The sequence below is a fragment of the Crocuta crocuta genome, unplaced genomic scaffold (assembly GCF_008692635.1).
Source record: "Crocuta crocuta isolate KB4526 unplaced genomic scaffold, BGI_CrCroc_1.0 scaffold225, whole genome shotgun sequence".
Taxonomy (NCBI): Eukaryota; Metazoa; Chordata; class Mammalia; order Carnivora; family Hyaenidae; genus Crocuta; species Crocuta crocuta.
In genome coordinates this window covers 1688599-1716084 of record NW_027530408.1, presented here as the reverse complement: position 1 = coordinate 1716084, position 27486 = coordinate 1688599, and the positions used below count along the sequence as shown (strand labels likewise).

Genomic DNA, 27486 nt, shown 5'->3' with positions numbered 1-27486 from the left:
AAGATCAAGCCCATGGGAGCCGGGGAGGTCAGCTGGGCCAGGCCGAGATAAGGCCCATTATGGAGTGTGCTGTGCTTCCCACGTTAACTGCAGAACTCTTAGAAAATGATCATCTGTAGTCACTGGGACGGCCAGCCTGGGCCCCAGCTGCCCGAGGCTCTGCCCTGCAGACAGCCACACACCGGTGCCCTGGGGGCCTGTGCGCTACCGCATGCCTGAGGGCTCTGGGGCACCCATTATGAGCCAGGAGTTCGCTGGTGCCCAGATGCCAGCTCATTTCGCTGTTCTCACAAACCCCCAGGTATGTATCACCATCCTCATATTGCAGATGAGGAATCACCTGAGATTAAATAACTGTCCACAGGGCTCACTCGCCAGTGGCAGGGCCTGGATCCAGCACCCCCACCCCCTTGCCTTGTCTGGCTCTACACTCAATGCTCCTTCCCCTCCCGCCTTCAGCTGCTGACCATCATTCAGGGCCTGGAGCTTCAAACTCAAGTAAAGGGGAGCTGTCTCAGTGCACTTGGGCTGCTATAACGAAATGCCAGGGCAGGGTGCCTTATCAACAGCAGAAATTTCCTCCTTCTCCTGGAGGTTGAGAAGTCCCAGATCAAGGTATCAGCAGTTTTCACGTCTGCTGAGAACCTGCTTCCTGATTCATAGACGGCTGTCTTCCCAGTGTCCTTTCACACAGTGGCTGGATGCCCCACCTCGCGATGCCATCACACCAGGGGCTGGGGTCCAGCATATGAATTTGGGGGGAGGGGCACCTGCAACTCCGTGCATTGCAGGAGGTACTGTCAGGACTCCCTGGAATCCACCAGGAGACCCCCAGCTTAAGAAACACCAACTTACCACACTAAGGTTGTATGCTAGGGAATGTCTGATTATAAACCGTCACTGCAGAAGGGGAGGTTTGTCTTTATTACCGCTGAAGATCTTTGTTGGTAGAAGATCATCACTAACTGAGAGCACATTACGGGCATGTCAGACCCCTGAGGAGAGGTAAGGATGTCCAGCGCCAGGGCCCCCTCGCCAAGAACCCTGCTCAGCTCAGGCTTCTGATCTCACCAAGAGATCCCCTCACCGCCGCCCCCCTCCCCCGCAAAAAGCCACTCCTCTCATAATTACATAGAGTCTAATAGAGAAAACAAAAATTTTTTTGAGAGAGCAAGCAAGCAAACACCTGAGCACGTGCGCAAGTCAGGGAGGGGCAGAGAGAGGGAGAGAGAGGATCTTAAGCAGACTCCACGCTCAGTGCTGAGCCTGATGCAGGGCTGGATCCCATGACCCTGGGACCATGACCTGAGCCCAAATCAAGAGTTGGACGCTCAACCGACTGGGCCACCCAGGCACTCCTGATAGGGAAATTTTGAAGTCAGGCCTTGATACCTGAGGTATTCGTCTAGAAAGGAGGAATTTCATGAACAGGGACAAGCGGTAGGAAAACACTGTTAAGGGAAAGGCTCTTCCCGAGTAACATCTTACCAACCCCTGACAAAACATGAGATTGGAGCCCAGGTACAGTCTCAGCAGAGAGAGAACGACAGTCATCTCACCCGCACCCTATGGGTGAGTCTATTCAACAACCCCCTCCCACTGCTTCCGCTCCACCAGCTGGGAAACCCCCCACTCCATCCCCCGCCCAAGCCCTCTGGCCTGAGTTGGAAGCTCCAGCCTTCAGAGGCATCTGAAGGCTGCACAAATCACCCCAAATGTGGCGGCCACTCACACTTGTTTCCCATTTGCTCCAGGCAGGGCCTGGCTGGGCAGCTCAGGCTCACTGGGGGCCACAGCCTCATCTGCAGAGTGGACTGGCTGGGGCGGGGTGGTCTGCTCCGAGCTTGCTCGTGTGGGTGTTGACAGGCCTCGGGCCCTTGCCATGTGGCCTCTCTGTGGGGCTGTTCACAAACCAGCAGATGTTTCCCGCAGAGCCAGGATCTGAGGGGCAGAGAGCCTGTGAGAGAAGCCAGAGTCTTCTTACAACATAATCTTGGAAGTGACATCCCACCACTGCTGCTCTGTTAGAATCAAGTCGCTAAATCCAGCCCCCGCTCAAGGTGGGGGGTCCCACTAGGGTGGGAGGAGCAGGAGATGGGAATCACTGGGGACATCACGCTGGCTGCCTGCCACACCCACGTCCCTGTCCCCGCAGTTCACCAACAATGAGACCCCGTGCTAGTTCCTTAACTTTCTCAGTTTACTCCTTTGGCAGATGAGAATAATGATAACAGCCACTTCGAGATGCTGTACGAAATGAAATAATGCCCATAATGCCCTTGCTGCCCCCATGCAATGTGAGACAGTAACCACGCTGGGACCAGAGCCCCCTGCCTCCCCCCCACCCTCTCAGGTGCCTCTTGGTCTTGTGAAGTTGACCAGGAAATGTCCCAGATCTGGGGATGGAGACGGAACGTGTCCCGTGTGAAGTACCCCATGAGCAGGAAGGGCGCTGCAGGAGAAGGGTGCACGTTCTCAGGCGTATTCTTACTAAATTCGATTTCTGATTCATTTCATCTCAGGTCTGTCTGGATCTTTCTTTAGGCTGAAGTGATCATCTGTTAGTTTTTTTAATGTTTACTTATTATTGAGAGAGAGAGAGAGAGAGAGGAGAGAGCCTGCAAGCAGGGAAGGGGCAGAGACAGGGAGACACAGAAGCAGGCTCCAGGCTCTGAGCTGTCACCACAGAGCCCGACTCACGAACCGTGAGATCATGACCTGAGCCAGAGCTGGACGCTTAACCAACTGAGCCACCCAGGTACTCCAATCATCTGTTAGTTTTAATCATTGACGAATTTGATCATTGTTATTAATCAACTTTGTGTCACTCACAAATCGAATAAATTTGCCTTTTGTGTCTGGATCCAAGCCTTTGGTAGAACTGCTGCATGGAACAGAGACCCTTACATCCCCCCCTCCCCCAGCATGGCCTGCTGTGTGGAGCAACATGTAGTTTTCAGATGCTGGGCTGGCAGCGCCCTGTGGTGTGACAGGGGCTGGGGGCAGGGACCTAATCCCAGGTCCCCTGGCACCTACCCTTTAGGCCTACTCACCAAACATCAGCTTGCTGATTTTGCTTAACTGTTTAAACATTTGCAGCAATTCTACCAGGATAAAACGAGGAGACCCATTCGTTCCCTGGGGAGGCGTCTGTGTTCTTCTGTGTCCCTCCCCCCTGCCCCTTGGCCTTCCCCACTTCCGGGCTATGTGCTGACTCTCCATCTCTCTGCCAGTGGGGGGGTCCCCTCTCTCAGGCCACCTGGCNGGCGTTAGAATGTTGCTGGGAAGAAAGATGAAAACCCGCCCTCTAAAGCTTGTTCAAAAGCCACTAAAACCATGGCATCCAAAAAGAATTACTGTAAACTTGCCAAGAGGTAAAAGACACAAGTGTGCTGAGCAAACTGGAAGTTCAGCTAACTGGCCTGCGGCTGGCATCGGGGCTGCTGGCCCACAGAGGCGTCCTGTGTCCACTCAGTGTTGCAGCCTCTGGCCGCCTGAGCCCAAGGCAGGACCCCTCAGGAGCCACTGGAAGGGTGGGATGGGAGGGACGTGTAGGGCTTCCACTAGGAGGCAGTCCTTGCCTTTCTCCTGGGGCCAGAACTCAGGACTACTCCTCTAGATCTACTCCCCCATTATATTCTCCCTGGGTCTCCTTCAGGCAATACCCAGCGAGGGAATCATGGCCAGCTCTGGGTGACCGCTGGCAGACTGTGGAGCTGCTCAGCCAAGCTGGACTTCTGGCAAGGCTAGGAGCTCACTCCTTCTCTGTGGGTGAATCTTCTTAACCAAATGCACCATATAGAGACCCTGGGTCTGGTGATATAAAGTGACAGAAGGACAGACAGGAAGATCAAGGGTGTGTGTGTGTGTGTGTGTGTAAGTGTGTTTAAATATCTATTTGATAGCCTGGTTTACATCCCTGAGGTTCAGATACAGGTGAGCCCTCAAGGTGAACCCTGATGAAGTTATGGGATCAGCCCTTTCAATGAACCCAATTCTCAGAGCATTTGTGCTATTCAGGCCTTCTTTGCAGGGAAAAAGTCGATAAATGGGTTCATACTACTATCTTAGTGACCAGATATTTTACTCCCCTAGGAGATATTTGCATTTTGAAAGTGCAGGGAATGGTAGGTGGAGCACCTAGGTTACTGGGCGATGCTTGACCCAAAGACGTGAATTATTTAACTACTGGTGAGGTGTGCAGACATGCAGAGGATCTTGATTGTGTAGGGTTGACGAATGTCTGTGCCCGTGAAGAAGGCTGTGCTGACTTGCTATATATAAACCTTTATGTGAATAGAACATTCCTGAAAAGCAGTGTGCAAATATTGTCCTAATAAACTCAATCCTACTTTAATGACACGGACCAGGGTTGTCTAAGGATGCTATGCTCTTTTTTGAGAAGTAAACACAAATGAGAGTTAACACTCTCTGACCACTGACGACTTGTTGGCTCTGTTGTAAACATCGATCACCTACTTCACCCCTCACACTAGCGCTGTAAGTAGGTACTATCAGTGTCCCCATTTTACAGGTGAAGACACTGAGTCACCAAGAGGTCAAGCACACCCGTCACACTAGTTAGTGACCACAACTAGTTAGTAGCAGGCCTAGAATTCCATCACACTTGACTTTGCATTTCCAATGGTGCTAGACTGAGGCTTTGAACCCGCCAGACTCCACTAGAAGTCTGTCCTGGGCTGACCATCTCCTTCTCTCCACAGGGGCCTTCAAGTTTTCTACCCAGAACTGGGGAACATTGGCTGCATGTTTGTTCCTGACTGCAACAACTACAGGCAGAAGATCACCCACTGGAATGAGCCCATAGTCAAGTTCCCTAGGGCCTTGGAGGTAAGTGAGCAAACCTGGCCTGGAGGAGGAGGGCTGTGGGTCCTGGTTTCCCTCTGAGATTGCTCATTTGTGTGACTTGAAGCAAAGCCATCTGGGTTGGGTCTAGTCGTGCCAGGTGGCTGACGCCATAGGATGTGCCTGCCTCAGAGCAGCCCCATGGCCTTAGGAGGGTGGAGTGGGTTGGAGGGCTGCAGACCAGAAGCTTTAGTGGGACTCTAGGGCAGCTCTGCCCTGGTCTTTCCCTCCTCCTATAGCCCTGAGCCACAGAGCCTGGCTCGTCAGTGTATATGGAAGCCACTGATGTATGCTTTGAAGTCAGCAGGGAAAAGGAGGAGAGACGGGGTGTAGGGAGTCCGTCTCAAGGTGTGAGGTGGTTGGGCTTTTAGAACGATCTTCTGAATGGGGAGGAGCTCAATGGCAATGGGAAGTGCTTCCCACGTAGCAAACCAAGCAGAGGAATGCTCCTTGACGCCATTGTCACGGTATGAAACACACTGAAACATTTGCTTAAACTTGTCTGAAATAGAAGATTGAAGCACTTTTAGGAATTGGAAATAACTATTCTTTCCGCTAGGAAATGGTTAGTACTATCTTGCTCTGGAAGCTTCCCTTCGTTTGGGGATGTAGTAAGCCTGGGGACTGTGGCTGCCGCTCCTTGTGGCCACACCGTGTCCTGGCGGAGCTGCTCCAGTGTTTCAATCACCGTTTCTTTCTTCCTTGACTTGTGCGTTACACCGAGCCCCCACAGTGTCAGGAGAGGAGGTCTTGCTTTGCCTGCTGTGTTTTAGTAGGAGATGCCAATATCAACCTACATAAAAGGACTGTGATGTGTCCCAGAACCAGGTCACAAATGGGTGGGGACGGAAGGACCATGGTCAGGATGTGACCACACGCACACCATATGCACAGCCTTCTGGTCCCCTCTGTGCACCGTGGCAGGGAGAGGCCACCGCCAGATCTTCCTCTCTGTCAGTCCAGGCTGGACGGCAGTGAGTACAAACACAGCAAAATAAAAAGTCCTGGGGTGAGGGAATCCGCAAGTTTATTCAGATGTAGAGGGGGGATGTTTCTCTCTTCCTTGAACTGTTTTCACTATCAGGGAACCAGTAGATTGTGATGTGTCTCACACTTTATGAGACTGCGAACACGAAGCTTTGACAGGCTATTGTGTTTGCAGCCATGACAAACATCCTCTCTTCCGGGAGGCTAAGCACGCAAGGAATGCGGAGGCCTTCTGAGTCTCCGCTCTCTCAACCCTGCCAAGCCTCACACGCATGAACATGCATGCATAAGCATGTGCACACATGCACATGTCAGCCCTCCTCCCTTGGAGACCTCTGGCCTGGGGCGCACCAGTGGACCTGTCGGAGAAGCAGAGGAGACATAAGCCACTGTGGTTCTAACACTCGGAACAGGAGATGGAGGGCTGCAAGGCAGGAGCCCAGTCCTGTAGGGAAGAGTATAATGATGCTCGGTGGGGACTAGATGCTTGACTTCGCCATTAATTCACTTGTCCTTAGCTTTGCCACTGGAAAGTGATGAGATCGAACCACATACTTTCTCAGCCCTGTGACTGTCCCAGGAGAGATTCTCAGTAAAGGACTCCATTCCGCATGATGTTATAGCAGATGTCCACTAGATGGCAGTGAAGACTTTTCTGAGTACCTGGTGTACTTGGTTTGAAGCAAGTTTGGGAAATCTGCATTTGATTCTGTTTAGTTGACAGGGATTGTCCTGGAGTGTGGGCATATAATGCAGAGAAGACATCACTCCCTTCAGATCATGAAATTTCCCACCCTGTCTCAGCCCAGAGGTGGGGCAGGAGAGAAAACCTGGAGACTTATGAAGGACAGGACTATCGTTAAGAAAGCCAAGGACAGTAGAGATTTCACAAAGAAAAAATTGGTCAAAGGGGTAGAAAGAAAGGAAGGAAAAGTAATATTCTATCACTATAGAATTAAAGGGTTTTTAAAAATTTAACTGACATTTGATAAGGCGATTCAGGGTTATCAAAAAATACCATTAATCAAGTGGTACCCACTTTCGGCTGGGTACTATTTGTGTGTCATTTCATTTAAACCTTTCATCAAATCTGCAAGTGAAGTATTTCTTTAGTTGAGACTGTTAGTGGTGAGTGACAAAAGCCAATCTAACTGGCTTATGCCAAAAGAGGGGAGGAAACCATTGGTTCACAAACTGAAAACTCTAGGATTAGCTTCAGGCATGGCTGGATCCAGGTGTCCAAACTATGTCACCAGAAATCTATTTTTCCCTTTTCTCTACTTTTTTCTATGCTGGTTTTATGTGTAAATAGATACTCCCTGTGATGGCAAAGACAACCCCATCAGCTTCAGATTTGTTTTACTAGTTTATCAATCCCAGTGAAAATAGACTGGCACTTTTCAACCATTAAGAATCCCAGGATTTGTCCTGCTTAGATCACATGCCTATCCCTGAACCAATGACCTTGGGTAACCCAATTAAATCTACAAAAGCTGAGGGCAAAAGAGGATGGTTCCCCCAAAGGAGAATCAAGATGCTAGTTGTCAGCAGAGGGAAAACATATTGGGTCAGAAAAACAAGAGAAGTTCCTATGAAAGGAATTAAACAAGTGGAGAGCTGGAAAAGCCAGGGTCTAAACCCAGATGTGCCCAATTCCAAACGCCTGACCACTAGACCACTGGTAAGGCTCTCAGCGGAGACACCACGGCGCTGACAAAGTCTTGGGCAGGCGGGGAGGCTTGCTGAATGGAAGCTTTCTTGGGACAGAAAGCAGTGTTTGCTAAGGAGGGTGGTGGTGAAGAGGTGGAGACAGGCCAGGGATAATGAGAAATGAGATGATGGCTAGAGCTTCCCCTAAGGGGTGGAGGAAACAAACACCATTAGAGAGAGAGAGAACCTGGAACAGTTGGAGAGGAAGCAGATGCTCTCTGGGTCTCTCAAGAGTGCGGGCAGGGGAGCCCGAGTCCTTAGTGACAAAGCAGGGGATTGAAGGCACTTCCTCTGGGCCCGAGGCCTAATGAGAAAGGGCAAGCAGGTTGTGACTGGCTACGTGGGGATAGCGCCTTGCTTCAAAGTGATTAAAGCGATGCCACTAAAGCAGCAGCCACCAGTGGACATGTCGTGGGAGGCCCCACCATCACCAAGCAAACCCCGAGGCCCTGGAAGGAGAGGTGCTGTGGGCCTGGGACAGTGCCTCTGTGCCTACCAGGGGTCTTCCTGCCCACACACCTCTGCTCAGGCCACTCCCCTTATTTGGACCCTGCACTCTGGGACACCCTGCCCGGACCAAAATGCTGCTCCTTCTAAGAAGCCTTCCCTGACTATCTCCCTCTTGGCCCTATCCTCATCCCTGGCTGGTCTCTTCTTTCTGTGAGCTTTTAGAAAACTTCTTAATGTTTATTTATTTTTGAGAGAAAGAGTATGAGCGGGGGAGGGGAGGGGCAGAGGGAAGGGGAGACACAGAATCCGGAGCAGGCTCCAGGCTCTGAGCTGTCAGCACAGAGCCCGATGCGGACATGAACGCACAGACCATGAGATCATGACTTGAGCTGAAGTCAGACGCTTAACCGACTGAGCCATCCAGGCACCTCTCTTTGAGCTTTTTAAATGCCCCCTACCCACCAGACCTAGCATTTACTTCCTTCTGTCTTGTATTGTATTGCTTGTTCATATCTCCCATAGCGTTGACCAGTTTATAAGCTCTAGGAAAGCAAGACCACCCACAACCCCTACCAGCATTGCAGACCCCATGTTGACTGACTAGGTGAGTGAGGGAATGAATGAATGAATGACTGCTGGGATACACACATGAACTATAAGGTGTGTGAGACCCATGGATTGCCTTGTAAGCTGCTGGGTGTCTGGGGCAGCCTGAAGAAAAACTGCTGAAGCCAATACTAGTCTCTCCTCCGCCCAGGGTAGGTGTGGGCTCGGGGTTGGGAAGAAGAAAGCCAGGAGAGAAATCCAGTGGGTTCCCCAAAAGGCAAAGTAGTGCAGGGAAATAAGGATGGTCTCTGTGCCGATAACCCCAAGAGCTAAGAGAAGTGTTGAAATAAGAGGAAGCTTTCTCCCCTGGTGCTTTGACAAACATTAAGAGGCAAGCATCTTAAAATGCATCCCTTCTCAAGATGATGTAAACTGAAAGGCCCCTGAGAAGCTTCTTGACTGAGGCTTATTCTTCACCTTGAATTTAACCAGCTGGAATCCTTTTGAAGTGAAGAAATTACCTTTAAGTGGGGAATGCGTATTGCATTAGAGAGAAGGAACAAGGAGTCCTGGTGTCCCTCAGGTTTCCAGGCAGGCTCGGCTCCTCCCTCCTTTCCAGAAAGCAGGTGACTCTGAGTACCCTCTTACTGCACGGGGCAGGCATATCCCCCCCACCTGGGGCCTGTAGGGTCTGTGTTACTGCCTCCTGAGGGCCACCTCCTCGCCCTCATGGGCCCAAAGTGCACACACAAGTATGGACACGTGTGGCAGAGTCACAGACTCTCCTTGCTGTAAGAGACCTCGGAGCTAAGTAGTCCACTTCCCATCCTTCTCTTTACACACAGAGCAGAAAAATAGGAGCTTCCGGTCACAAAATGATTAGTGGAGGAGGGACATGAGGCTCCTGACACTCAGAGGCATGTTGGGTAGAGCAGCCCATAAGGGATGGGGCAGGCTCTCTCCTTCAGGGAAGGAAGGGGCAGAGGAGGAGAATGCATACATGCAGGGGACGGCCAGGCGCAATTCAGTCTTAGGAAAATGAAGCGATTCACTTAACAAATATCTATGGAACACACAGACACCATGGTAGTGCCTCAAAGCCAAAAACACAAGGCTTCACCATGGAGCAAACAGCCTATGTTGGGAGACAGACAGAGTCGCGTGATGTCAGCGTTGCGGTACATGAGCTTCAGTTACCATGAGGACCAGGTGGAGCAGCCAAGTTGAGTCAGTCAGGGGAGGCCTCCAGGAGGAGGTACCCAGAGCTGAACTGCAGACAGTGAACAGGCAGGGCATGAAAGGGAGCCCCCAGATGGCCGGATGGGGGAGGAGGCTCAGGAGAGGACAGGGCCACTATGTGAGAGGCCACAGACTGCCCAGGTGTGGAGTCTGGATTTTTATCTTGAAGCCAGGCTGGGGAGGGCCTGGTGAATGTGATTGGATTAGCGATTCAGGACAGTCAGTCTGGCAGCACAGGTGGAAGAATGGAAGAAAGAGGAGGCTGAAGGCAGGGAGAGCACCCTGCTAAAGCACTCGGTGTAAGTGAGGGCATGAACTGTGGTATGGATTTGAGAGATGTGAAGAAGTACAATCCATAGGGGTTGGTGACTGAGGAGGAGTGGGGATCGTGGCAGAGGGAGGGCTGGTGTGACCCTTGGGTTTCTGTGATGGCCAGGCGGGTGAGCAAGGGTGAGGCTTAGCATATAACTCACCCTCCAAAACAAGATGCTCTGGGGAGTGAAGGGAAATGTGGTTAATAATTACCGGGATGACAAGTGTGGTAGGGCACTGTCTCATTATTATGGCTTCCACCAAGGGACACAAGAGAAGAACTAGATCTACAGGGACACAGGCCAGCGGCAGAGACTGTGCAGGTGCTGAATCTGAGAACCCTGAGGGCACCCAGAAGCAGCTGCCTGCTGAGCCCGCTGGGAAGTGAAGGCAGGGCTGGAGGCCTCTAACTGGGTCCTCAGTGTTAGGGGGCAGGGGGTGGAATCTTGGAGGTGGTGGGACTCACTCGGGGGAGGACATGGAGTGGTCAGCTACAGCCAGCTTACAGAGGTCAGGTCAGACAGACAACAGAAAAAGTGCATCTGACCTAACCTGGCCAACTATTGGGGAGCCCTGGCAGGGAGGGAAGACTTAACGAGGAGAGGACATGGCGGTGTGAGGCCACACACCCCTAGAAGTTTTCAGGGAAGACAAGGGGCGCCAAGAGGGAAGGAGCCAGTGGAAAGGGCAATGCCCCCAAACAGCAGAAATTGGAGATCATGGGCCCATCGGAGTTCACATCCAAGAAGGAGAACCACAGGGATGGGGAAGGTTAAATAAAGAGAATGAGGCATCCAAGTTCCTCAGAGGCCAAGGGTGGGAACCAGAGTAGAAGCTTCCGAGGCCCTAGGCCTCAGCACGCAGGTGAGCAGGAAGAGGAGGAGAGATAGCTGTGCTCACTGCACCCCAGGAGGGGTGAGGGGTCTCCCCGGCTGCTGGACCTGTGAGCTGGAGCACAGGCAGCAGAGCCCCTCACACAGAGATGAGATGCTATCTGGGGGCCAGAAGGGCTTAGAGTGTGAATGTGAGTAAGTGCACTTTGTGAGCATTCCAGACAGAGGTCAGGTGCAGCGCCAGACAGGCAGGAATGGAAAGGGGTGGCTTCCAGGCTCAGACTCCTGGGGAAGCAGCCGCAGGGCCAGGCTGGGGAGAGCCATTGGGATTTGGCAAATTCCCTGGCACTGATCCTGAGGATGGAGAGAAGAGTTCTAGAACAGGGGCCTGGGAACAGACAGTAAATCCGGGACAAGGTGGGGGGGTTCAGCAGTTCACTGAGTGATGATTTAGGGGAGAATTCACGACCTGCAACCTTAACCCAATGCCTAACTTGTGATGTAAGCTTAGCAAATGGTATCAGCTGTCGTTGTAAGAGACAGATTTATAGTCTGAAGAGTACAAGCTATGGAAGGAGGCCTGTGTGGGTTTGAGGCTTAGAGGCAGGGAGGGGGACTGATAGGCAGAGCAAGACCTGGGAAAGCAGGTGAGGAGGGCACCCAGTGCCCAGCCGAGGATGCGTGCATGAAGGAGAACCTGCTCACATGTCACTTTATCCTTTGTCCCTGGACAAAGTCTGCTAAAATCACCCAGGCCTCTCGGCCACCTGCTGTGGTGATGCCATTGGCCACACCAGGACCCAGGGAAAGGGAGGCAATGCTAATCACCATTTCTAACCCTTGCAGTCAGATTTTGAAGTTTCAGAGGAACTTCTTATGTAGGATTTCACAGGATCCTCCTAACAATGTTGGGGGTTGGGCAGACTAGGGATTATCCCTATAATTGCAGATGAGGGGCCCTCCCAAGGTCACGCTTGCCAAAGTCAGGAAGGGGAAGGATCAGCCTTGGATCCTTTCCAGTCCACTGACTTTAAGCTACATAGTTTTGCCTCTGGACTCCATCCTGTTACTTGAAAACTGATGGAGTTCTAGGTAGCTTCCTGCATCAGCATCCTTGCTGCAAACATTTTTGCAGCACAACTAATTGGGTATAAGGCAATTTTGCTGCAAAAACTAAACTCATGAAAAATAAAAGAGGGACATTCATTAAAAATGACATAATGAAAATGAAAAATGAGTAACAAAATCAAAAAGACTTTATTCTGAAACATAAAATAGTTGAATATACTCAAAAGGAATAGTGTAGCTTCATGGCACTCTACACAAATAACTGATTTTGCAGATTGTACCTATGTACTTGTCTTCGAGGTCTTTCATTCATCGTATTATACATGATTTTCTTTGTTGATTTGTCTCCTTTTTCAGCATCACACTTTCTTTTTTCACTAAAATGTCTGCCTGCATTGGGAAGGGTATCAGTTTCCAAATACCAGGATGCACATCTGTATCTGAGCTTTGCACCGCACAGTGACCGTCTTCTACGGTGCTGTTCTTGGCATCTGGTCACACGTGCGCTGATCGACTTTCCAAAGTTCTGTGAGAAACGTGGGTTGGAAACTCTGCGTCACTGTACAGACCGCCGTGAGGGCTAAGATTATAGAGTATAAAATGGAGTATAAAATGGAGAAACGAAACCAGACTGTCAAACAAACCAAACTGTCAGGCAGCTCCTTTTCACTGTCTTTTACGGCAAAATTGCCTTACGGCCAACTGCTTATGCGGCAAAGATGTTTGCGGCAGAGACGCTCTCGTGGTGAAAACGCCCGACGCGGCCACCGATGTGCACGCGGCGCGCGGGGTGCTGCTCACGCATCCGCTCGCTGCGGCGGGTCGTGGCGGGGGGGGCCCCTCCNGTGGCGGGGACGTCCTCTCCGCCCTCCTGCGCCAGACACTGTTACAGGAGCCGCGCAGCCGAGCGAAAACGCATCCCGTCGAGCACCTCCTGAAAGTAAGACTGTGAACGGTTCTCATTGTAAGGAAGAACTTGAGACACTTGCACCTGGGCGGCTTCATAGGAAGCTTCTTGGCCTTGACCTTGATTTCCAGTCCTCTTTAACCCCTCTGCCCCCCACACACCCGGGGGTTGCAGAACCTATGGTCAGACCTGAACCTGACCCTCCCCAGCTTTTTAATCAAGCCGCCTTGTGCCAGTCCCCAGTGGTGCCGCTCCACGCACAGGCAAACGGGGTGTTTGCTCCGCGGTTGGGCATCTGATGTCGGCTGAAAGCTTCCAGTCAAGTATGGGGAAACAGGTTCCAGATGTTTTTCAGATCAAATAATGTTTCTTTGAAAAACAAAAACAAAACAAAACAAAAAAACAACTTTGTGGGCCGCTCCTCAGAGGGGGCTTGTGGGATCTGAAAGGAGAGTTCACTGGGTTTGCATCCTGGTTTTAAACAAAGTCATTCGGCAAGTGTCTGTGTGGGCTCTTGGCGTGTGTGCGATCTGCTCAGAGCCGACCATTAGGGGTGTGGGCAGAGGCTTCTTGGATTGTAAAATAGCTGCCTGTTCCTGGTTGGAGCCATTTGGAGGGACAGATTCTCAAATTTTGAAGGTACAATGACTTGTTGCCTGCTCTCACTGGAGAGAAAAGACGGTGGCCTAAAGAGGAGGTCCGGGAAGGGTTTTGAGGATATTTGAATGAGTGATGATGTTGTTTGCTGACACTTGCGGACTTAGGGTCTGAGGGAGGGAAGGAGATGGAAGATCCTCTGCTGGGTGAAGCAGCTGCCAGGATGAATGAAGTCCCCTCACTGTGGGCATGTGCCTAAGGCTGCGGCTGGGGGCCACCATGTGGACTTTGAGGTATCTCACTCTCTTACCAGTGTACCCACTATGCTGGACAGTTTTAGGTTCACAGCAAAATTGAATGGAAAGTACAGAGATTTCCTGTATGCCCCTAGACCCCACACAGCCGTCCTTCACTATGAACATCCCCCACCAGAGTGGGACATCTGTTAGAGCTGATGAACCCATGCGTCTATATCACCCAGAGTCCAGAGTATACTTTAGGGTTCCCTCTTGATGTTATACATAGTATGGGCTTGGACAGATGTATAATGACATGTGTCTATCATTATAGTATCATATAGAGTAGTTTCACTGTTCTAAAAATCCTCTATGCCCCACCTCCTCATCTCCCAACCCCTGGAAACTACTGATCTTTTTGCTCTCTGCATAGTTTTTGCCTTTTCCAGAATGTCATAGTTGGAATCCTACAGTATGAAGTCTTTTTGGATTAACAGAGAGCCTAGACTCCCGCTTGGGCCTCCTGACTCCAGGACTAGCACATGTTTCACCATTCAAAGGTTTGGTAGTCACACCGTCCATCCTTGCTCCAGCCAGTGGCCAATTTTCCTGTGGCTTAGCTTCCCTTTTGGGAATTGTGCTCAACTTGATGTTTCTACTAAGACTTTGGAGTGGGTGGGATCCCCTCACTCCTGCCCCTGCTGTCAACTTGGGTGTTCCCACCATTCGGTTTCTTGTCTGTGTAACTGGAATGTAAACCCTCTGACGGCAGATACCTTTGTATGCTTGGGGACGGCAAGAAATAGGCAGTTTTTGTGCAGGGAGATCTGTACTATGATACGGAGCTGTGTGCAGCATGCAGGCAGGGGACGGGGCTGGGGATGTCTCTTGGTAACAAGAGTATACGCGTTCCAGTTTTCAAAGCACTTGGCCTTGTCATGACATCTGCTATCTTCGATCAGTCCCGAGGTGGGCCAGGCAGGTGTCTCTGCCCGCACTGGGGATCTTTGGCTCAGGGTTAGCCGGAGAAGGCAGATGTTCAGCCTTAGAGCCCAGCACCCATCTACTCATCACCTCGCACCCCATTTGAGTCTCCTTACAGCCTTGTGGATGTTAGCTTGCCCCAGGGCACGGATGTGTTCAGTGGAGTGATAAAGCTCGGACTCCGGTCCCTGGCTCCTGTACTGTCCTCTCCTTTCCTGCACCCCAGCATCCCTATCGGCCGCAAACATTTACTGCATGGCCACATTTACTGACTGTTTCCCACGTGGTCAGGCTCTGACCCTGCTAAGTGCTAAGTGCTCCACGAGCATTGTTGCACTCAAGCCCTACAGCTACCTAGCACAGTAGGGGTGATTACCTTCATTCTACAGGAGGAAACGGAGGCACAGAAAGGTTCCAGAGCTCATGAGTGACAGAGTCAGGATTTGAGCCCAGGGCTGTATAGGCTCCAAAGCTCATCCCCCTAAGAATAGCAGTATGCCCCAAATGGCTTGAGCTATTTCCCAACTGCTACTGCAGCCATCCAGCTCCAGGTCCGGGGAAGAAGCTGGCGCCTAAGGCAAGAGGGGAAGGAGGAGGTAGTAGAGCTCCTCTTGTTCCATCACCTCCCTTTCCAAATGGGCCTTGAAATATCAAATGACTTAGCAGAAGGAGAGGTGGGGGTTGGAGCGTAGGGGGTGTGCACAAATCAGAGACCGTTGGGTTCTTCTCGGTCTCCAGGGCTGTACTGCTAACCTAAGGGAGATCCAGGGTGAGCCATCAGACATCCTGATTTCCAAGTCTTCCTTATTTCCATTGCAATCGGGGATGCAGAGGGCCCATGCTTGTGGCCTAGAGCACCAGACCTACCCCGGGCAAAGGCAGACTAGGCCCAGACGGGAGAAGTGAGGAGAGCTCCTAGGCACGGCTCTCCAGGCCCTGCGTTTGCCTCCTGCGGCCTCCTGGGGCTGCAGTTGCAAGAGCTGACACCAGAGGGAGATCGGTGACTGTCATCCCGCCCCAGGCAAGGAGAGCCGGTTCTCTGGCCAGGAAGGCATTGCCCTGGGTGGTCAGACAGTTGAGACCTACCCCGTAATAGAGACACAGAGGGTCCTGGATTTGGGTTGGCTGTGTGCGTCTCTGCACCCCTTGCCCCGTCTCTCCCTTTGCCGGGTGGTTGTGGAAATGCCCTTCTATTTAAATACATATATCCCTGGACCTGAATTCATTAAACCAGGGGCCACTAACTTGAAATGCCCTCAGGAGCCAGGCCCTGATTAGGTGGGTGAAACAGATAGTTGGAAGGAAAGGCTGACCCACTTACTCTGAGAATCCCCTCACATCCCACTTGGTATTAAAACAATTTTTACAGTTGTGCTGGTGGCTCTCTGCTCATCCCATTTTCCCTGACCTTCAGGGACTATGCAACTTCGTGAGTATGAATAGTCCGTTGGGAATGAGAATCCATGGGTGACAGAGCCATTCCTTTGGTTTAGAGAGCACTCGGAGAGCACTCGGAGTCTGAGGGATTGGTGAGAAGCAGCCAGGCTAGGCTTTGCATAGACCTTGTCTTCTATGCTAGCTCTGCTCTTCCTAACTCTGACCTTGGATCTTCTCTCTAAGATTCCTTTTCCTTACCTTAAAATGGGTGTAAAGCCATTCTGGGCAAGACCCAGTGGCCAGTTCCCAATCCTAATCCTTCTTGTCTCCCCAGGAGCACTTGACCCAGTTGGTCACTTCCTCCTCCTGGATACATCCCCTCCCCAACCCTCTGTGGGGACCCACACTCTCTGAATTTGCCTTCACGCTTCATGGTTCTTCACTTCTCAGTCTCCTTTGCTGGTTGCTCCTCCTCTCCCCAACCTCTTGCTGTAGGATATCCCAGGCCTCAGTGTTTGGACTTCTCATCTTTTTCTACACTTCTCCCTAGTGGTCTCATCCAAGGTCAGGACTTTAAATGTCTTCCCTATGACATTCTACTCATGTGGTCGCTGAGGTATATCACAGACCTGTCAAATGCAACATATCCAACCCCAAGTGCCCACTGTCTACCCTCCCCCAAACCTGCTCCACCTACTGACTTTGCCATCTCAGCAAAGAACAACTCCAGACTTCCAGGCGTGTTGCCTGAATATCTTGGAGCAATAACTGCTCTCCCATTATACATCCCACCCACCAGGAACCCGTCTTGGCTTTGCTTCCAGAATCTCTCCAGAAGCTGACCACTTCTCTTCTCCACAGTTAACACCCTGCCAGGACCATACCGTCTCTACCTGAGCCATCACAACAGTCACCTAACTAGTCTCTTGACCACCATGCCTACCTCAGACCCCCAGTGTATTCTCATTGCAGCAGCCAGGATGAGCCTTTAAGTCTGCAGGTCACAGAAAATAAAATAAATAAAATAAAATAAAATAAAAGAATAAAATAGAATAAAATAGAATAAAATAGAATAAATAAAATAAATAAAATAAAATAAAATATAAAATAAAATAAAATAAAATAGTAAAGTAAAATAAATTAAATAAAATAAAAATAATAAAATTAATCTGCAGGTCACATCAGTTTACTCCTCTGCTTAAAATCTTCCATTTCTCCCCAATTCACCTGAGTAGGAGCCATAGTGTTCACAATGGCTTATAAAACCCTAGAATCTGGCCCATTTCTGCCTCTCTGACCTCATTTCTTACCATTTTTTGCCTTATTCACCCAGCTTCCTTTTTGTTTCTTGACCATAACAGGCATGTCTTCAGGTCTTTCCCCTCATATCTCTATGGCACACATCCTCACCTCCTTCACGTCTTTGCTTCAAGGTTCTCTTCTCAAGGAGGCCTTCCCATCTCCCAGCCCTGGTACTCCTGGACCTCCTAGTCCCTCCCCACTTCTTTCTGTCATATTTATCACCTTCCAACCTACATATAATTTCTTCACTTATTGTGTTTTTTTGTTTCATCTATTCCCATTCCCACCCCACAGCTAGGATATAAGCTTCACAAGGACAGGAATCTTTGGTTTATTTACCAGTTTATTCTGTTCACTAGAAGACTCTCTGTCACGATAGGCGCCTAGTATTTGTTTAATGAAAGTTATTGAAATAAGGTTATGAGAGATCATGTATTTACAGCCTTCAGTGCTGACACAGGGAGCATTCAGTAAATGGTAGTGGTTATAATCTTCTCCAATGCCCAGGTGACTAGTGCAGCCTGAAACATGACAGCCGAAGCAGAGTGATAGCTGGAGGGTGTGAGATTCAAGATAGAGGGTTGCAGGTTTTATTTTTTTTTTAAGGATTCTAAGGAGAGAAAATAGAGAGGTAGAGATGGAAGGGAAATATTTTATGCCTGGTTGAAAGGGAATAGATCTACCAGGCTGGATACAGGGCTGTGCAGACAGTGGACACTCAGTAAACCTGTGGAATTAATGAACAAACCTCTTGCCTTGTTAGCACATGCAGAGTTGACTTCAGAAACTGAGCAAAGACCCTCAGTAAAAAGTTTTGGAGGCTGGATTAGAATAGGGATGACAGAAGGCAGTATTGCCTGGGGCCGGACCGAGGGGGCTGTCTGCGGTGGCATCTTCCCGATGCTGGCTGGAGGCTACCACCCTCTTGCTTAGGATGACACCGTTCCGCCTGGTACTTACCAACTCTTGGGCCCTTGGGATGCCGGACAGAAGATACAGTCCATATCTCTGGGGAGCTGAAGTCCCAGGCTCCTTCTCTCAGTCCCTCTTCATGACAACTTGGTATTCGATGATATGCAATGCCAGCAAAACTGCCTCTAGCTCCTCATCTTGCAAGTAGAGTGATTAATTTCAGGTTAATTTCAGGTTTGGAATCCAGTCTCTTGATTTTTCACGTGCTAAGACTGGAGCTGCTCACCAGCTCTTCCTACATCTGGCTCTCCCCATCCTCCACCTCCCCCATCTCAGATGGGAAACATAGCCACGTGAGGTGCACCTTTTTCAGCGTGTAATCGTGGAACAGCTATTTCCCTCTCTCTGTTCATTTCTTCCATTCAGTAGCAAAAACCCTGGGGCCCCATGGAAAGGTGCCTGCCAGGCTGAGAGCTCCTGAAAGGCAGGAGTGGCAGACAAGTCAATTCCTGTATCTCCCTGGCAACCATCTCTAACCCAACTCCAGCCTTAGGACCATTAGACAAGCAAATGCAGAACACCACCTCTACGTGAAACCCATGAGGTTTAGAGCAGTCAGTGTAAAACCCAGACCACACAGCCATAAAATAACTGGAAAAGCAACAGATAGGTAAATATTTATCTGATCTCAGAGTGGGGAAGGTCTGGCGAAGCATAAAAATGAGATGACAAAATCATAAAGGAAAAGAAGGAGGGATGTGAGTTACAACAATATTTGAAACTTCTACACTTTAAAAATGCCGTAAACAAAATTAAAATCCAATGACAAACTGAGAGAACATATGTGCCACAAATATGGCAAAGGATTATTATCTTTATGCATAAGGAGCTCTTATAAATCAATGAGGAAAAGATGAATACCCCATAGAAATAGAGGCCAAAGATGGTAGTAGGTGATTATAGAAATAAGAAAATTCATTAAAAATGTACGGGGAATGCTTCAATTAAAGGACATGTAATTTTTATAAATAATATAGACTTCATTTAAAACCAACCAAATTTGAAGTTTGGTGGTATTTTTGTTTTTGTTTTCTTTTTTAAATAAGAGTGTACATTACAGGTAGAAGTACAGATTGCTTCAGCCTTTCTAGAGGGTGATTTAAAAATGCATATTAAAATCATGAGCATGTTCATTGTGTTTGAACAGTAATCTTAGTTCTATGAATTTATTCTAATCTGGTTACTTAATCAGAGACATACACACAAACTTATGTAAAAGGCTGTTCATTGTAGTATTATTTAAAATAGCAAAAGAAAAAAGGAAAACCACCTAAATGTTCAACAATAGATTGGTTAAATAGGATATGTTCCATCCATATGAAAGAGTACCGTGAAGCCATTAAAAGTCATGTTCTCAAAGAATATTTAAGGCTATCGGGAAGTCTCACAATATATTTTTAAGTGGAAGAAACCAAATGATAAAACAGTAATTTCGCTAGAGTCCCAATTTTCAAAAATTATATCCTTTTATGCATGAAAAAAAAGCTAGACGAATGGAGAATACATCAAAATGTTGACATTGGATCACCTCGAGTGGTGGGATTAAGGGTGATTCTTATTTTCTCCTTTACACTTGTCTGTAATTTCCATATGTTCTCCAATGAACATGTATTACTTTAATAATAAGAAAAAAAATGCTATTTGGGGAGAAAAAGAGTGAATGCTAAGAGGAAAAGCTTCAGCTACCCAAATGGTCTGAGTGCTGGTTGCTGTGGAAACTGTAACTTTGAATTGCCCAACTTTTTGTGAATTACTTCTGTGCTCTGCAGGGTTAGTGCTAGGGCGGGATTCGGCGTTCCCCCAGTGTGGGCATGTGTCTAGGGAGGTGGTAAAAATGGAGCAGCCCTGCTTCAGGCAAGGGTCCCAAAGGAGAGGCTCTAGGTTTCATTCTGGCTTCCCGTCCCTTTTCAGGTGTCCTACAGGGGATGCCAGGGCACAAGCTACCTTGCACGCGCAATGGCCAGGAGCCACCAAAGAGTCCCTGCTTGCCTGCATAGGGTTCCCCACGCAGGAATATTTGGTGGTTCTCATGAATCAACCTTGCCCCACTCCCAGCCTGGTCTCTGAAGATGGGGCCCCAGCAGTGGTGTGGGGAGTAGGGCAAGTGGCTTTATTCTTCTTTTTGTGTTGATGATAAACACAGGGATGCAACTGAGGCCTGGGGACATTTTCCTTAAGTGGAGTGTCTAAAGAAAATCCCAATCCCAGCTTGAGCCTTGGCCACTTGCTATCTTGCCTGCCTTCCTTTTGCCACCTGGAGAGCAGCTTCTGCACGCATGGGGAGACAAGGATGAAGCACTAGCCCTGGGGCCTTCCGGGAAGCTGAGAGGCTGGGTACCCTGAGTGCAAAGTCACTTCATATGCCTATTCTCGGAATGAATGTCTCGCTGCCATTTGTGAATCCTGTTCCGAGCTCTAGGGTGTGGAGAACTGGTTGATTTATAGATCGAGGCAGCCACAAGTTGGAATTTTAAAAAGCAATGTGTCCTTTGAGCAGGAGCCCGGGCTGGGGGCTTTGCAGGCTGTCGCTTTGTCCCAGAGACCAGATGGAACTTGTTTTTCTGTTCACTTGGGGGTTTAACCCTTCGTGCACTCCCTCCCCTACAGCCCCATTCAGGAGTCCCTGCCTTTGAGGCCAGGAGTCAGCCATGAGGGAGAATCCATGTATGTGAGCCTAAGTGACATTTATTGAAAATCTTTTCAATCCCCTGTCTTTGCCGGATCATTTTGTTTTATTTAGCATGCACTGACATGTGCCAGACACTCTTCTAAGCACTTTAGAAATATTAACTCATTTACTCTTCACAATCATTATGAGCCCTGCCTTACAGATAGGTAAACTGAGGCACAGGTGGGCTTAAGCAACTTACCTAAAGCACACAGTTGGCGAGTGATGAAGCCAGGATTTGAAGCCCAGCTGTTTGGTTCCCAAATTTGTGTGTTTAATTACAAAATCATGGCTGCCTCTTAGATAGCAGGTAGATGAATCCTATTTGTAACAGTTCAGAGCTCCTGGGGTGATCTTCCTGCTTAAGCTGTGAGAGCATTAGAATCCAAGTCCCAGGTTTTGTACTGGAAAGATTGCTGCCATGCTGGGTTTGTCTGACCTGTAACCCTGGGGTCTTCTTCAGGCACATCGGGCTGCAAATCCCCATTTATAAGATCTTTGCAATGTCACAAGAAAAGTTCAAGGTTTCGTGCCCACGCCCACCCCACCCACAGCATGTGCAAACCCAGCGCTTGCCGGTGGAATCTGGGGTCCCTGACTTTGGATCCTGTCTTCTACTGGAAAAAACTTTGTGTCATATACAGCTTCCTCCAGCACGGGTCCTGGGGTCTGCCTGTAGCCAACTCTCTTTTCTCATTTATGGAGCACACCCCACAAGTCCTTTGAACCTTTGGGAACATTGGAACCCTAATGCTTCCCAGGCAGAAGCTGCTCCTTTACCCTAAGGAAGTCAGCATGGTTCTTTGTCCCCTTTCTACACAGGCAGGATCTAGACAGAGACCGGAGCTGAGCACTCAACAGGGCCTAGGGCTAGCAACAGAGCTGCAGACAGAAGAGGGTGCCTGGGGCACCCAGGCTGCTTGGGAAGAGGCTCTTATGTAGCCTGGGGAGAAGCTAATAAGGCATCAGACCCTAAACAGAGCAGCGTGGGGTTTGTCATCATCACCAGAGTCCTAAGTGCATGTGGGACACTCTGCCTCCTGCCACGAGGTTACAGGGGCCCAGGGAACTTGTGATGGTCTATTAAGGAAGGATGTAGGGCGAACAATCATGTAAAACATAAAAATGGCAAACAATAACAGCACCCATGAGAGGGAGCTGTTCTTTCTAAGCTCATCTTCCAGACAATCACACCTTGTTCCTTTACGTACTCAGACTTCTTATTTTAATCATGTTTTGTATGGCAGTGTTTCTAAAATCGGTTACACATGACCTCGCCTTCCTAAACAGTCTAATGAACATAATTTAACCTCTGTGAAATGACTCCATGTCATCATTGCGAACATCTGTCACAGATAGTGCCCTTGCTATGCACGGGCATGTATTCTCCGTATCGGCAGGAGCTGGGGAGTGTGTTTGAGCCAGCCCCCGCAGAGCGCTCCTGCACACCTGAGGCCAGCCCCCCCGCTCCTTGCCATGGGCAGATCAAGCCTAGCCCTGATGGGAGATAGCCCCTGGTTATTGATCATCTAGGACAGGGAATTCGAACTCTGGCAGCTGCCTTAGTTCCTCTGTGGTGTTTTCTGTTCACAATACCTCTGGCACCAAATGTGTGGGTTTTTTCCATACCAACAACCAGTTCGTCAGCTCTCTGTCCGCCAACGTGGAGCCCTGCCTTTCAATTGGATTCTCACACTAACTACCTAGACTTAGTGTCAGACTCCTCCGGTTAAGGGCTCAGTCCCAAAGATCATCCCCCACTTCAGACGCAAGTCACAAGTATTGGGTGCCCAGAGTCCCCACGCTTCTCTCCAACTTGGCTAAATAATTGGGACTCCCCACTACACTCCGACTTTCAGGTTCCATAATTTGCTAGGACAGCTCAAAGAACTCAGGAAAACAGTTTACTTATAATTACCAGTTTATTATAAAAGATACAACTTAAGGAACAGCCAAATGGAAGGGATACACAGGGCAAGTTATGAGGGGTGTTGTGTGAAGCTTCCGTGCCCTTTCTGGGAGCACCACTCTCACAACACCTCAACACGGTCACCAACATGGAGGCTCGCTGGACCCTTCTTTTGGGGGTTTTCATGGAGGTTTCATTTACAAAGCCAAGATTGATGAAATCTTTGGCCACTAGATCTCTAGCCCCACTCTTCTCCACGAAGGTCTGGGGGTAAAGCCCAAAGTTCCAACCCTCTAATCATGCCTTGGTCTCTCTGGGACCAGCACCCATCTGGAAGCTATCTAGGGGGCCCCAACTTCCAGTCATCTCATTTGCATACAAAAGACACTTATCACTCTGGAGGCTCCAAGAGTCCTGGGAGCTGTGTGCCAGGAGCTGAGCACAGTGACCACAGATAGGTCTGACAGTGCGGGGAGCGGGCGGGTGGTATTGCAGAGGACCTCAGCTGCATCGAGGCAGGCTGGACCACAAGGGGACACATCCCTTTCTAGGGGTCACAAGCTGCAGATTGACACGACATGCTCCCTGCAAGTGCACAGGTAGCTCCGAGAGGGCAAAGAGAGTTGGTCAACTCGACAACTGAAAGCTCTGGCCCTAGAACTGTGCCAGCACATGGCGGGTATCAGATCCATACTGACTGATGATGCAGATGCTGAGCAAATGGCTGTTTTGCACCTGGTTTCCCGGTATCCTCTTCATCCGCCTGCCGTTGGCTGTCATGGAGTCTTCAGAGAACACGTGACACATCTCTCATTTCACAGCAGTGCGGAGGATGAAGCCACCGTCTGTGTCTGGGCTCTGCCCTGACTGGGAGGGTGGAACAGTGCCTGGGACAGGGGCTCAGAAAAGGGTGATTGGATCTTGGGGGAACAGGAGTCAGAGCTGCCAGAGGTCCAGCTGCCCCACCCAGTGTGGAGATTCCTTTTCTGGAGCTAGGTCTGCTTTGGAAATACACGTTTTCTTTTCTTTTCTTTTCAGAAGGAAGGCAGAATTATTAGTATTATTATCACTCACAAGCGATATCTGAGGGATCAAAGAAATGTGTAGGGCTATTTGCTCTACACAGAACCACCCAACACTGCTAAAATTATTATAAAAATTTGTTTTCCTCCTTTCGTCTGTCCTTTTACAACTGTTAAAGATGATTAGTATCTGACAACATGGGAAAGCTGATAAGCAAGTATGTCGGAATTATTTCTAAACCAAGAGTAAATAGGCGCAAAATGAGGATATGGATCAAGTGCCTGCATTTTAACCTATGAGCCCCATGATGTATAAGATGCTTTGGGTATAGTTTTCCGATGTGAAGATCAGAAAAGCAGCATAGAAGAGTCATGGCAAGAGCTGTGGAGGTCTCAAAAGACAGATTTATGGTCAGGTTCCAGTTCTGTATCTAACTAGCTTGTTTCTCAGCCTCTTAGCCTCACCTCCTTTGTCATGAAAGTGGATAAGAATATCTGCGTTGAGAGGGTTAAAGGGGAAGTGTACTCAAAGCACCCAGTCTCAGTGCAGAGCTTTTACCACAGTAGGTGCTCCCTAAATGCCAGTTCTCATCTTCCCTCCTACCTTTTCTGATGCTCAGCTGCGTCTGGACACTGGGGCTATGGGATAAGTGACCTCTGGATCAGTCGTTTCTATTTGTTCTCACAGTTAGAAAGCCTGTTGCAGGTTTCAGGTCCCTGATCCTTGTCTCAGTGGGGATCGTGACCCGCAATTTGCAGATGAGAAAGCCGAAGCAAAGAAAAGTTCAGGATCTTGCCCAAGGTCACACAGGCAGGTGGCACTAGAGCCCAAACCAGAAGTCAGGGTCTCCTCCTGTTGCCACTCACCTGGGAACTATAGGTGAGAAGGCTAAGCTCTTCACACTCTGAATTCCCTCCTGTGCCGTGCCTGCCATCCCAGGGTCCTTAAGTGGTTTCAGAAACATAAAACCCATGAAACCTCTTTGAAAAATTAAGAGCAGTACCCACGTGAATTCTGCCATTTTTATGCACTATTTTAATCCTTCTCCCATAACACTAGGTAGATGGGATGCCTGACACCACCCCCCCCAGTCCCCATCCCTGAAGGGAAAAAAGGAACCAGGACCAGAGCTGCTTTTCCCAGAGGGGCTGCTCAGCAGCCACCATACTAATTGGGTGAGTTGCAGGTGCCAGGAACTCAGCATCAGGCCCCAAACCGCAGGGTGCGTGCAGAGAGCCTTCCAGAGTGGAAAGCTAACAGACATATTTTTCACCACTTCCTCACCCAGGCTCTGGCCTTTCAGAATGAAGGATTTGGAAGGCCCAGCTGCCTCCTATAAGCTCTTCAGGCTACTCAGAGAAACAGGCTCCCCGCTCTCCCTGCTACTCCAGGACCGAGGCTCCCAGAACGTCCTCAGGTTGGGGAATGACGAGGCAGGGGGCTTGATGGCCAGATGTCCAGCAGGCCTTGGCTCCCTAGGTCTGGGTCTGGCTTGCTTAGGGCAGCTCTCCCACCTCCAGAAAGCAGGGCATGATAAGAGCTCACTCTACATATCAGGCACTGTCTTACGTTCTTTGTGTGTTATCAATCTTGAATCTTCACAAGAATGCTGCAAACTAGGTGCTATTATTACAGCCATTTTCCAGCCAAGGAAACAGGTGTGCAGCTTGCCCCAGCTAGTGAGTTTCAGAGCCAGCCCTGCAGCCCAGGTGATGTGGCTTTGGTGGCCAGGTATTAACTGCCACACTATACCGCTTATCTAGAACAATGGACTTTAATGCATCAAGCCACATTTCCTTGGAAACATCCACAGCACGGTCTAGCAAAGGGAGATATGGGTTCAGTTTCCCTGTCTAGTCCTGTTTCCATGGTGAGGGCCATCCCTCTCTGCCTTCCTGAGCTCCTCCCCTCTGGGGAGTAAGGGAGCCTCCTCAGGGCTCAGCCCCTCAAAATTCACCTCTTGATTACCCACAGAGCTCTCCAGCCTGTCCTGCCCTCTGTTCTGACTGGTTGTATTTCAACCACAAATTTTCTCTGAAGAGCGAGTCTCATATACGCCAGACCCTTGAAAAAGACTTAGTGACTCCGGGAGAGAAAGAAAAGGGACAGTGAGGAACTAGAAGACATCCCAAGGGCCAATCCTACTTCTTCCTGGGGAGGCAGAGCGTGAGAGAAACACCTGATTCCCTTGGGCAAGGACATCTATGGTTGTCTTTCAAAACTTACCCTAAACCAAAGGTTAGAGAGACCTCTGTTTGAGATCCTTCATGATAGAGCTGTTTGATGGCTGGAAGGATAGAATTACCATTTTCTGAGAATGTATCTTTGTCTGCTCAGCCCTGCCATAACAAAATACCATAGACTGAGTGACTTAAAATACAGAAATTTATTCTCACAGTTCTGGAGACCAGAATTCCAGGATCAAGGTGCTAGCCTACTCAGTTTCTGGTGAGAGCTCTCTTGTCTTCTCTTGCGAACAGCTGCCTTTTCTCTGTGTCTTTGTGTGAAAGAGACTGAGAGAGAGCTCCCTGGTGTCTCTTCTTATAAGGGCACTAATCACATCGTGAGGTCCCCACCCTCATGGCCTTATCTAAACTATATTAACTCGTAGGGTCCCCATCTCCAAATTAGAGGTTAGGGCTTCAACACATGAATGGGGAGCAGGAAATATAAACATTCAGTCCATAGCAGATGGGAAAGACTGAAGGAAGAGTAAGTTTAGGGGGTGTGTGTAAGAACCCAGGCGGTCTGATCTGAACATGCTGAGAGACATTGAGTGAGTGTTTATATATGAGTTTGATGTTCAAGACAGAGGCCCAGTCTGGAGATAGAAATGGATCTGAAAGTCTACCTCTCCAAGCCACAATCTTCTCAACTCTAGATCAAGATTAATAACACGCATCTCATAGGGTTGTTGAAGGTTTTAGTAAGAAAAACAAAATACTTGGTGATATTTTATGCATATTTAAACCAGAGAGCTAATACTTGAGAGTCAAGTGGCTATGATATCCCTGGCTAAAATTATGGCATAGACAGCTTGTCTTTGGTACCTCGACCCTCCACACACTGTGTCCTTTACCACATGTCTTTTCCCCTTGAACATGGCAGCATCCTCTATCTTCTCTGCCCTCCCCCCTTGCGTCTATGTCTGTTCTTCTCAAACACATCACATCCCAGTGTGGTGACTGATAGCAGCTTAAAGTGTTATCTGCCCCAGGGGACTTTGCAAGCTAAGAAACTGAACAGTCTTAAACTAAAAGAAGAAGGAGAATAAAAAAGGAAGAACAAGGAGGAGGAGGAGGAAAAAAGCTATATTTTTTCGATTAGCAGAAAAAAATACAGAATTTACTCAATTTTAAGTTGTTTCCCATACTTTTCTTAAATCTTTATTAAATCGTTCCCTTTTTATATCAATGTCTACATTAAGCTTTAGTATATTAAAATACATACTTATATATAAATATATATTAGTATATTTAGTTCATTTGGGTCTTTGATTT

General features: G+C 49.0%; 1 protein-coding gene across 5 annotated transcripts in view; it reads left to right on the top strand.

Annotated features, from left to right (window-relative positions):
• Positions 1-27486, top strand: part of PEBP4 (phosphatidylethanolamine binding protein 4) — a 216918-nt gene that overhangs the window by 13648 nt on the left and 175784 nt on the right. For all 5 annotated transcript variants that reach the window (XM_077766585.1, XM_077766587.1, XM_077766586.1 and 2 more), the window contains one exon: positions 4725-4851. In XM_077766585.1, coding sequence (XP_077622711.1) covers positions 4725-4851 — 127 coding nt within the window. The remainder of the gene's footprint in view (positions 1-4724; positions 4852-27486) is intronic.